The 12,245-nt window shown below is 45.8% G+C and overlaps 1 protein-coding gene across 6 annotated transcripts in view; it reads right to left on the minus strand.

Moving 5' to 3' along the window:
- GALNT7 (polypeptide N-acetylgalactosaminyltransferase 7) overlaps nt 1-12,245 on the minus strand; it is a 110,943-nt gene that overhangs the window by 10,448 nt on the left and 88,250 nt on the right. For 3 of the 6 annotated variants that reach the window (XM_082468896.1, XM_082468898.1, XM_082468900.1), the window contains exons 4-9: nt 11,622-11,752; nt 11,295-11,374; nt 8,885-9,067; nt 5,720-5,837; nt 4,224-4,346; nt 606-824 (exon numbers count right to left, since the gene is read on the minus strand). In XM_082468896.1, the coding sequence (XP_082325022.1) occupies nt 606-824; nt 4,224-4,346; nt 5,720-5,837; nt 8,885-9,067; nt 11,295-11,374; nt 11,622-11,752 (854 nt within the window). Of the gene's footprint in view, nt 1-605; nt 825-4,223; nt 4,347-5,719; nt 5,838-8,884; nt 9,068-9,210; nt 9,394-11,294; nt 11,375-11,621; nt 11,753-12,245 lie in introns of all 6 variants that reach the window. The other 3 variants (XM_082468901.1, XM_082468897.1, XM_082468899.1) reach the window with 3 other exon arrangements.

Below are 12,245 nucleotides of genomic sequence, written 5' to 3' on the forward strand. Positions count from 1 at the left end.
CCTACAGGGCAGCAGATAAGGCACAAGGGTGGGTGCATTCAGAAAGGAGGCTACAGAGGCAAGTTTGAAGAAACAAAGACAAAGCAACACAGATCAAGGCCTTTGGTTTTCACTGTTTTCAGTTACCCTCACTGTCTGGGTGCCAACTGCACATGGGGCCTCCGCGTAGGTCACTGGGACATGGCAGTGAGCAGGGCCCCGGGGCCCTTACAGACGGTGATTCCAAGTTACGAGAGGATGGCAGGCCTGAGTCTCGGGATGGAGCGGGAAAGCATAGAAAGGCTTTTCACTGTGGGCAATCTCCACGTGGACAGCAGTAGGGTAGGCAGGAGTTCGCCGAGGAAGGGAGTCGAGCGAGGGGTCGGGAAAGGCAGGAGCTGAAGGGAGCGGAGAGCGTCCGAGTGGAGCAGACAGGAGGGACTTGGGGCGGGAGGTCGGTGCAGGGGAACTGTCCAGTGGAAAGGCTGGGAGGTTAACAGCTTTTCACCAAACTTTCCCCCAAGAATTCTCCTCTCTCCTCCAACATTCCCATCTCGCTCTGCTTTCTCCCAAGCTCAGTCTCCATACACACACACTTTGAGATCTGACCCCCGGCTGATACTCACTTCTCCCCATTCGACATTTTTGGGCGGCAGAGGGTAGTGTGAGGTGATATCATAAGCTATTTCTTCCATGAACCATTTGAAACTTTTGCAGTTGTGATCTTCTCGAAATTTCTTCAGCTCTGATATATCCCCATATGGTAGTGCCTTTGATTCAGGGCGACTGGCATAGAAGTAGTCTTTATACTCATCCCACCAGACCTCTACAACTCTGACGTAATTCTGGGAAAAAGAAAATTAACGTCATTATAAAAACCAAAAATATTTGTACTGTCATAAACAGCCTCTCTTCGACATACGAAATATGACCAACATACGACAAATTTGTTTCAATAGGACCCGATACTTAATGACACAAATGCAAGCAAGCTCGTGACTCTGACATGTCCCTGTCACACGTGTTCAACCAGAGTGACGGACACAGAATCTGGTGTCACTGCGCTGAAGGTCCCACACTCTAAGATAATCCATTCTTTCCTGCTGATGGAGCTGAGCACAGAGGGCTGGTGAGACAGGCTGGCTGGCTGGCACCGGGCACCCCCCGACCCCTCAACAATCTCCTCTCTGAGGACCATGCTGCTGGCACGTGCGGGGGGAGGGGGTCTCACATCAGAAACCACTGGGGAAAATAACAAGCACATTTCTGCAAGTGGCTCTGCCCATCTTGTAACAGCTACACCTGAACCACTGCACTGCAGCCCAGAATTAAGTGGATAGTTTCCCCATGGGGTGCATTTTGAAAAACAACTAAAGAACAATCATGTAGGTTGACGTGTGAGAACTGACAAAGATCTAACTTCTACTGTTTCACTGAATGAGCGCTTGTAGGTGTGAATCGATGCGATGGACGTGGCACAGATCCAGCGAGGCCCTTGCGCTTGGACATCACGGGGCAGCGAACTTTATAAAGGGCCCGGGAGTCAGTCTTTTCAGCTAGGTGGCCATCCAGTTTCTGTTGCAGCTACTCACCTCTGCTGCTACAGTGAGAAAGTAGCACAGGGAACACGCGAACAAACGGCAGAGCTGGGTTCCGACACAACTTTATTTACTGAAAAAGGCTGGGTTTGGCCCTCTGGCCGCAGAGCAGGAACGTCTAGTGTTCAGGTTAAATTTTCTCTTGGCTACAAGACAACTATCAAAGGGGTGCACGCCTGGCCGTGGGCATGTTTCTGCAAAAGCCCGTGGGCTCAGAAAGTTTTAAGCGGCAGCCTCCTAAAAGCACACAACATTATTGCTAAATATTTTGAATTCTTGCAAATCCACCCAAAGTTAGACACAGTCCGTGTCTTCCAGGTACTCGTGAACATGACGAATTAAGTGCACACGCCTAAGGTTACGGCAACAAAAAGGAGGAGCATTTAATTATTTGGGATGGAGAGGGCAGGGACGGCTCAGTCCTGAAGGAGCGGTCAGTCAGGCGGGACTGGGATCCGGGGCAAAGAGCAGTGCAAATATATGACAAATCATGGTGCATGTGGAGTCCTGAAAGAGGTCCATCACCACAGCGGGAATGCAGGATTCGCTGAGACAAAAGCTGCCTCGGTTTCCTCATTTTAAGATGAGGCTAATTAAGAAGTTAATCGGTGCGAAGTATTTAGATTTGCACACACTAAGCACTCACGAAGTGTGAGCTATTAGTGATACGACTGATCGTTTCCAAGGGCTTTGCACGTCACCCATTAGCTGACGGCCGTCCGAAGGGTCCTCGCAGGCAGCAGACATCAGATTCAGGTTTGAGGCGAATAACCAGGACAGGGAGTGGAGGTGGCCTGAGGGGTGGGACGGAGGGTAGAGAGCCGCCTCTGAGGGAAAGTTAAAAGCTCAGCTCTGAAGAGGCCAGGTCTGAAACATCTGAGGGCCATCTAAGAGGAGGGTTCTAGGGACTTCCCTGGAGGTCCAGTGGTTAGGACTCTGCACTTTCGCTGCCAAGGGCTTGGGTTCGATCCCTGGTCAGGGAACTAAGATCCTGCATGCCACGCGGTGCTACCAAAAAAAAGAAAAAAAAAAGAGAGAGAGAGGTGTTCTAGAAGACGGCTAAAGAAGACGGTCTAGAAGACCGTAAAGGTCTGCAGCTCAGAGAAGACCACCGGCTGGAGGAAGAGCCCTGGAGGGTGGAGGGGACGGGCAGAAGCGGAGGACAGAAGGCGCTGGTGAAGGCTGCGCTGGCTGTTTCATCTGACAGCGATGAGTGTCTCCCTCTCGTCTCTTTTCCGTGTGCTTGTAGCACCGGCCTTCCTGAACCGACCTGACTTTCCATCAGTTCTTCGTGGTTGTGGGGCGGATTCCAAGGGCGGCTGTCTTCCTGCAACGCCGTCGGGCCCAGTGTTCACTGGCGGCTATCTCCGTCTTACTGCGGAGATTTAAATCTCGTCCCCTGTCCTAGCGGGGCTCCGTTTGGCCACTTCTAAGAAAATTTGGTCGGTTAGAGGGCTGTGTTGGTTCTTAAAGCCTAGTCTCTGCTTCTGTTATCTACTCGCTTTGGGGAACGTTCCTGAGTCGCATCCGTAGCCAAAAATAGACTTCCTTCTGCTTTTGACTTGGTTAAGGGCTCCAGAAAATGAAAGGCACCACAGTCATATGCTCTTAGAGTCTATGAAAGCCGCCCAAACAAAGGGCTTCTAAGTTGTTCCATCAAAGAGAGAGGCCATTGTCCTGCCAGCACTGGGGCTGTGGCCTCTGTGTGAAGCTCTCCTGGTTTGTCCCTGGTTTGAGGGACAAAAGTTATTCATTCACCTTTTGCAAGCACTGTTGAAAAATGTGATTTTGTTTACTACACAAACTTCTATTATAATTACTTTACTTTTTAAAAACCAAACAAAAATAGTGTTTCACTCACGTGGGAATAATAGACGTTGGTATTTCCCTTTCAACGACTCTCCTACATGGTGTCAGGTTTTAAAAATTTGAGTTATCATTTTTTAAAAAAAATTTTTACTGAAGTGTAGTTGATTTACAATGTTGTGCTACTTTCAGGTGTACAGCAAAGTGAATCAGTTATACATATATTTCCACTCTTTCTTTTAGATCCTTTTCCCATATAGGCCATTACAGAATATTGAGTGGAGTTCTAAAGTCTGAGATATCTTGACGGAGAACATTCAAAACCATTCAATAATGGAATTCTAATCAGAGTGGGATACAAGGAATAATCCTAGAAAACAATAAGAAGTTTCACGAATAAGTCTAGTCTAAGTGAAAAGTGAGAACCTGCGTGACTGCTTCAAAGATGTTGCCTGGGGCTTCCCTGGTGGCGCAGTGGTTGAGAATCTGCCTGCCAATGCAGGGGACACGGGTTCGAGCCCTGGTCTGGGAAGATCCCACATGCCGCGGAGCAACTGGGCCCGTGAGCCACAACTACTGAGCCTGCGCGTCTGGAGCCTGTGCTCCGCAACGAGAGAGGCCGCGACAGTGAGAGGCCCGCGCACCGTGATGAAGAGTGGCCCCTGCTCGCCGCAACTGGAGAAAGCCCTCGCACAGAAACGAAGACCCAACACAGCCAAAAATAAATAAATAAATAAATAAATTAAAAGATGTCGCCTGGCCAGCGAGCTGGCGTTAAGTGCCCACGTGGCACATACGTGTCAGCTTCCTAGCCCCCCCACTTTTAACCGGAAGACTCACCTTTAGGGTAGGAGAAGACCCGACATAGACGGGCGGAGGGTTCCCCTGCCAGCCCTCAAGACGGTAGATGTGCCCGACACGGGAACAAGGGACAAACAGTAACTTGCCACCGCACTGCCAGATCTGTCAGGAAAGACACACGTGGCAGCTGTCTCAAACGCCCAATCTGTCCTGTAAACGTAAACCTGAAGTCTAAATTAGACACAGGGTCTACGGGGAATTCACCAGCTAAACAGAGCCTACGATAACTTCTTGTTTCTCAAGCTCACATGCTAACAAAGAGGCCGCTGGGGAACGCAGGCGCACAGGGCACCCAGGGGCCCGTCCTGAGCCACGCAGACTCCTGCGTCCTAATGCTCTTCATCTCTCCCGGCGCTAACACGCTTCCTCCCACCTGGGGGGTTGTTACCATACCCGCCTAACCGGCGGCTCCTTCGCCTCCACTTGCCTCTCCTCAGGCTCCCTTATTTATAGCAGGAGATTAGGCTGGCTGAAGGGCAGCTCTGGGTCATGCTCTCCCCTGCTTAGTCTCTCCGATGGGTCTCCACTGCCTGTCAGATTAAGCAACAGTCTCTCAGCCCAGCACTGAAGGCTCTCCTCACTGTGGACCTGGCGCCCCTGCCCACGCCATCTTCCTGGACGCCCGTCGGATTCATGCTGTCGGCTTCTGCCAGACGGTGGGCCCCGTGCCCGCCCTGCGCCTTTCCCCGTTCTGCTCCCCCCTAGCTCGGCCCGTCTTCCTGGTTCTGCCTCGAAAACGTCCTCCAGCATGATGCTGCCTCTGAATCACACCACCTGAATGTCGGTCTACCTTCTGATCGTACTACGAATGTAAGCGTAATTCTCATCTCTCATCGGCTGTAAGTTCCTTGACAGCGAGGACCGAGCTCCTCCTCTTCTGTCCCTCCCAGTGCTGAGCACCGGACATTTAAGACAAGAGGTAACGCCTATGTGTTCAACTCAAACTGGAAAATACTTCTTTCTTTTGGGGAAGTGGCGGGGGGCAGGGGTGGGTGCTGCAGGAAGGCAGCTCCAGGGTCAGTGTGAGGACACACGATCACTGTTGGACACACGATCACTACCTCTGACCTGAAGCATCCTGTCCTGCGGTGATGAAGGCGAGCTTCAGCAGTGGATGGTCAAATGGAGCCCCACACCTGCTGATTCCCGCAAGGGCTCCTATCACAAAAGGCTCCGAGGTACAGAAGGCCTTTGGGGGTGGGGTGGGAGGGGAAGGAGAGGAGGTATTTTTACTTCTGAAGTCGCTGGCTTCCATTTTTAGCTGAGCCATGTACGTATGTAGTAAGTTTGGAGCTTGCATTTTTGCCTTATTTTTCCCAAAAGGCAAATATTTTTGTTAGTCTTTCCTTATAATTTAGAGAAATGCATTAAACAGGTTTTTTGTTCTTTTTTTTCCCAAAGAAACCAGCCTTATCTGAAAGTCACAAGAATCCATAACTGCTTAGAAAACTGCATTTGTTTCAATGAAATGTTACCTTGTATGAGATCTCAAAGTTTTCACCACCCCAAATCTGGAGGCCTGGATCGTAGAGACCCAGCTCAAAGAAGAAGTCTCGTTCAATGGCGAATAATCCTCCAGCCATGGCTGGGGACCTAAGAAAAAGAAACGCTGAAATAACTTTTAAAGACAAACCCCCAATACCCCTTCAACAACAGATAACAAGCCTTTATGGAATACAGTATAAGTAGTGCATAGAAGAGACAAAACTGATGGCCAAACATTAAGAAATTATAAAGCCTTCATGAAACAATGTGTTCATAATTCCTTATGAATTTACTATAATTTCTAACTGAAATCCTGTTACAGTTCGTTACAAATTAGAGCATTACATCATTTCGCCATTAGAGGGCGCCTTGGTTCCTTTGTTTATTTAAAAATTAAGCCTTGAGACTTCGTTAAAATAGAATTTTCTCTTTCACTCCTAAAAATACTGAGCCATACAGCCGTGGTCTGCTAAATGTTCCTGAAATGATTTATGAGTCATTCTGGGATGAGTGAAACCATACACCATGGAAGTAGTCTCTCATTTTTTAATTTTATAGCTCAGTGGTTTGCCAAATAAGGGCGTAAATCATGGTAGAACAGCCACGGTTCATTCAGAGTTTGCAAATATAGCACAGAAATGACACAGGAGCATTAGACACAGCTACTTACTGTGTCAGGAGGCAGGGCTGCCAAAGGGTGATCTGTGGTCCTTCTTGAGTAGGACCTTGAATTGGGTACTTTTTAGGGACAAGAGAAAAAAAGACTTGATAGCTTTTTAGGGCAAGCCACTCGCACCGTTAGGAATAATTTTCACCCTGTTCCCCCTCCCCGGGGAACAGTGAATTATCACTGCATTCGATTCTTAGGTAGATCCCTCCATTAGAGCCTCTTCATCAGCACACCTGATACTCAGTCTATCACCAACTCCTACTGATTCTACCATCAACACACATCTTGAACCCACTTCTTCCTAGCGTCACTGCTGCCATCCTAGACCAGGCACAGGAACCCCGACTGTGTCCTCCGCTCTCTCCTGCCCCATCCAAGCCCCAGCAGGCAGCAGGCAATGCCTCCCTGCTCTGCCCAACCCCCTCCTGTCCCAGGGTCCTGGCTATGCCGCAGTCTCCTGAATGGTCCTCCCTCCTCCTCCACAGGGCCGACTTCTCATCCCTCAGGGCTCGGCCTCAGCGTCACTTTCAAGACACTTTCCGTGAGCTTTTCTTCTCACCACTCGTCACACTTGCTGCTCCAGTTATTCCTGAAGTTAACTGTTTAATTTCTGTCTCACCCACTACATGTTAAGTGCCATGAGGGAACAGGTCTCTTTAAAATTTATCCCCAGAAAATAGCGCCTGGCACATAGTAAGCACTCATTAAATATTAAATAATGAAGCAAGGGACTTCCCTGGTGGCGCAGTGGTTGAGAATCCGCCTGCCAATGCAGGGGACACAGGTTCGAGCCCTGGTCCGGGAAGATCCCACATGCCGAGGAGCAACTAAGCCCGTGCGCCACAATTACTGAGCCTGCACTCTAGAGCCCGTGCTCCACAACTACTGAGCCCACGTGCCACAACTACTGAAGCCCGTATGCCTAGAGCCCATGCTCCGCAACAACAGAAGCCACCGCAATGAGAAGCCCGCGCACCGCAACGAGGAGTAGCCCCCACTCGCCGCAACTAGAGAGAAGCCCGTGCGCAGCAACGAAGATCCAGCAGAGCCAAAAATAAATAAATAAATATATTAATTAAAAAGATAATGAAGCAAGAAATATTTTCAATATTAAAGGGAAGTCACATCAGGGGAAAGTCATTCTCTCCTAAGGCTTTTCTTCTTAAAGGAGAAACAGCCCTATTGCGTTTTCAGTTATACTTTCATGCCACATTTATTTAACTGTCATTTAACATTACTCTATTATAACTATGCCTTTTTGATCTTTAAATATATTCCCACTTATCTCAGTACATATTTGAAAATGTATCTTAACATGGAAATCAGTGAGTAACTTAAAGAGAAACCTTCCTTAAAATTTTCTACCACATTTAAAAAATTTTCTTTACTAGCCCATGGGATTGGTAGAAATAGAACTGTAGTTATTACCCCTTATGTTTTTTCTCCCAGAATTATTTGTGAGTCAGGGTAAGCGGGTAAGCAGTAGATTCCTGGACAATTTTTGAAAAAGAACTTCAAAGAGAAATTTGGAAAATGTCAAATAAAGCTGAAAGTTGTATAATTTCCTTATGTTTGCCATTTCAGTATCCTGGTATCACGACACGCCCAAATCCCACCAGCTTTTTGCATGACGTTGGAGACACCTTCCCCAAATTGAGTTTCAACATCATCAGTAGCGTAACAGTAAGAGAGAGACCAAAAGCAGAACCATAAGATCAGAAAAATAAAATAAGACACATTTAGAAGCCTACATTAGCATTTACGCAAACATTTCATTTGGGGCCACTCTTCTGAAAGATGGTAAAATATTCCAGTGAAAAGACCAAAGAGAGAGTGGCACAAGTTGTTCTATTTGAAGAGCCACAAGAAGGGAGAAAAAGGAAGATTTTGGAATGAAGTTTCCTTTTCATCAAGTGCTCTTCTGAAAATGAAGTAATAAAGGATTCTATGTAACATTTCCCGAAGTCATGTATTTTTATTCATCAGATTTAACTGGGATGAAATTAGTATTTAAGAGTTAGCATATAAAACAAAAGGAAGAAAAAAAAAAACTCTTGTTACTGTCTTTCATTGTCAACACTACCCGCAAGGCATCAAAGTGGATATAAAACTTGGATCGTAAGCAATGTGAGCATTTTAAACTTACAGAATGACGTAATCATCAAAAGAACAAAATTTCATGTCTAGTCTACTAGGACATGATGGCAAAGATTTTCTTTTTTTCACCTGTATTTGGAACTAATGCCATAAAGCATGCTCACCCCCAAACGGAGCTTGCTTTTAAGGAAAAAGCAACCACAAAGAAGCAGGTGTGAGTTTAAACCTCTGAAACAGCACAAAGAAAGAAACCCTTTCAGAATCTGAGACAGCATCTACAGTTTTAAAAACAAGTTTCTTTTTTTTTTTTCTTTTTTAGCTTGGCAAGAGGTTAATAGGTTAGCAGCAACTGGAGAAAAGAGAAACAGGTAAGTGATTTAGTGATTACCGATATGGTTCAGTTTTTGTCTTTCTCATTCTCTTCTCTCGAGGGGTCAGAGGCACCCGTTTCCAGAGCATACTCCAATCCCATGCTCCTCGGGCATACCCATCTTCGTCACCACCCCCTTGGGGTACAATTTCATAAGTGTTGCCATTTATGACATCTATGATCGGCACAGTGCAAGCGGTTCTGCATTGTGTTGATGATGGCAGCGAAGATGAAATGCAAGGGCGTGTAGGGACCCACATGTTTACACGAGTACATGGGGAAGGAAAAAAAGAAAAGTACTTAGGTAAACGTTCCACGTAAGAAAAGGAAGGAGTAATCTTTACCGATAAGGTTCAGTTTTATGTTTTCTTTTGGCCTTTTCCTTGTGGCTTAGAGGAATACGTTTCCATAGCAAACTCCAGTCCCAGGCCCCTCTGGCAAAACCATCTTCATCCCCACCTTGCTGTGGCTCAATGGAATAATCATTCCCATCTATGTAATCTATCAGAGGCACAGTGCATGTGGTTCTGAAACATTTACAGAAAATGAAAAAGCATTTAAGAACCCAAAACTGACTAGTTGAGCATGCCTAACTAGATTCTCTCTTGTTACTGTGGGTTTGCCTTTTTTTCTCCCCCACTAGGGGATTTTCATATCTAATGGGAAGTGAATGAATGCTTTGAAAAGTCAAGGAGGCTGTTTTCTTAAGGGAAGGAGAGAGGAGATGTCCCTGGGCTCACAGACACATGTCAGGGACAAAGAGTCATGAACTTGAACTTAATAGGATTTCCTCATTTTCACTGTGGTCCTACAGGCAACACTCTCTTGGTAACTTCCCATTATTTACCAGATTTCCCTGCCTGTTATTTTCCCTCCTTACCCCTCCCTTAAAAATGAGTGTGTGTGTAGAAGGATAATACCTGCTACACGTTCAGCAGTGCTCCCAACTCTCTGCTGCTTTCTACTTCTTTGGAAGCAGTGACTATGAAAATCTGTTTCTGTACATTTACTTGATCTTCTTTTCCTACTTCTTTTCATTGGGAAAAAACAGTTTTCCTTTTATTGCAAAAAAAAAAAAAAAAAAAAGTACTGTATTGTATTCCTGCTTTTTAAAAAAACAAGGAAAAAAAATCCCTCATAACTTGCTGAAGAACATAAATAGTGGCCTGAGAATTCGGAGCAAAAAAATCTTATACCTTTTACGTGGGCTTCATGAAAATGCTAGAACTATATGACCAATCAGGTGTAGAGCCAGCTCTACAAAGATAATCGGTATCCTGCTTGTTCCAACGTTCATTTTATCAGAAAAGAATTTTAAAATGCATAGCCTAAAATGGAGATTCTAGTTTTTTACAGCCATGTTAGGGTGCTTTTTAGATGTTTAGAAACCAAGGAGAAGGGGAAAATCAATGGGGCTTAGAATTTCGATACAGGGGAAAGGTACTTTATTCCGTCCAGACAGTGGACTCCCATGGGCGAGTGGAGGGTCCCTGTGGTATGGCCTCCCTCACCACCCCGAGGACTGCCAGCTTTCACCAGGACAGGTGAAGGCTGGTTATCTCTCCTTATGATTCTCGGATTTCTAAGTATGCGGTGGAAGGTGTCCCGGAGAGATCTCAGTTGGGTAGTTTATAAGCTGTCAGATTTGGGGCAAACTAATTAATTTCTCTCAGCCTCAGCATCCTCTGTAGTACAAAGGAGGCAATAATATCTATCTTGCAGGGTTGCTGCGAGGATTAAATCAGACAGCACGTGGAAATCGTGTCTGATAGATGCTCTGATGATAAAATCCTCCAAAAGTTCTTCCTCTGACTCAGGCCATTGCCACAGGGACATGTCTTATTTCTTCTTGATTCTGAAATAGTCAGGATTCTGGACTAAAAGCAAGGAAGGCTTTGGGAACTAGAAAACTGGTGCTGCCCGTCTACTGTTTCAGACCTTCTGTAAATTGGTGATCACCACATTTCCATAGGATAGTCGTCTACTTCTAAACTTTAAAGGTCCTATGGGAACCCAAGGTCTTGCCACAGGTAAGAGCTGGCCCTTACTGTGTAAAATAATCACTTCAAAGGGCATAAAACAACCCATAGGCAGAATTCCAAAGCATGCTCCTTCAAGTCTTTAGAATGTTACCACAGTGTGCGGGAACAATTAATATTACTCTTAGAGCAAAGCTTTTGTAGCCAGAGGAAGAAGATTCTGAGTGAGATGCCCTAGGCTTATCCCAAATGTCTAACTGCCCGCATGTGAATCAGCCCCAAGTAGCCACCTAGATCCACCCAGGGAAACAACTAGCTAAAAAATAATACTCAACATACAACTTGATGCACTGAATGGAACTGGAATCAGAAGAATGGGAACATTATTTGTCCTTCTAGGGTGAGGTTTACTTTTCAACCAGGAAAGAAAAAAAGCAAGGTAATGTTACCTGTCCTTAGATATGGGAGCTACGAGTGGTGCGTACCAGTTAACCGCCACCTCACAGTGGGCATCGAGGTATATCAAAACCTGAAAAAAAAAAAAAGAGGCAGGGTGAAAGAAAACTCATATACAGCACGACATATATCACGTACAATTTAAAATTAGATGCTAATATAAACTGGCGTTAGAGTCAATTTTGATATATGAGTTATCTGTTTAAGGTAGCATTTTCAATTCTAAAAAATTAAAAATTAGATGGGTACTTAAAAATGTAGACGATCTTTTAGTGACCAAATCCAAAATGCTGACATAATACATATCAAATGTGTCCTACCTGTCCAAGTTTAGCCTTCTGGGCACCGATACTTCGTGCCTGAATTAAACCTTCTCTTCTCTCATTTCGAAATACTTTGACTAGGCCATTCCACAGCTTAATATAGTCATCCAGTTTTTCTTTTAAGTGTTCTATGAATAAAAAATTCAGTCAACATTATAAATTATATTTATGGCTAATAAACCACTTAAACTATTTTTTTAAATTAACTAATTAATTTATTTTTGGCTGTGTTGGGCCTTCACTGCTGTGTGCGGGCTTTCTCTAGTTGTGTTGAGCGGGGGCTACTCTTCATTGCGGTGCGTGGGCTTCTCATTGCGGTGGCTTCTCTTGTTGCAGAGCACGGGCTCTAGGTGCGAGGGCTTCAGTAGTTGCAGCGCACGGGCTCAGCAGTTGTGGTTCGTGGGCTCTGGAGCACAGGCTCAGTAGTTGTGGCGCACGGGCTTAGTTGCCCTGCAGCATATGGGATCTTCCCGGACCAGGGCTCGAACCCGTATCCCCTGCACTGGCAGGCGGATTCTTAACCACTGCGCCACCAGGGAAGTCCCCATTTAAAGTATTATTTTTCTCAAGAAATGAGGATAGGCAACAGGTCCTTTGAGTACTCGGTAATTTTACACAGAC

This window comes from Balaenoptera physalus, assembly GCF_965194825.1.
Source record: "Balaenoptera physalus genome assembly, chromosome: 7".
Classification (NCBI taxonomy): Eukaryota; Metazoa; Chordata; class Mammalia; order Artiodactyla; family Balaenopteridae; genus Balaenoptera; species Balaenoptera physalus.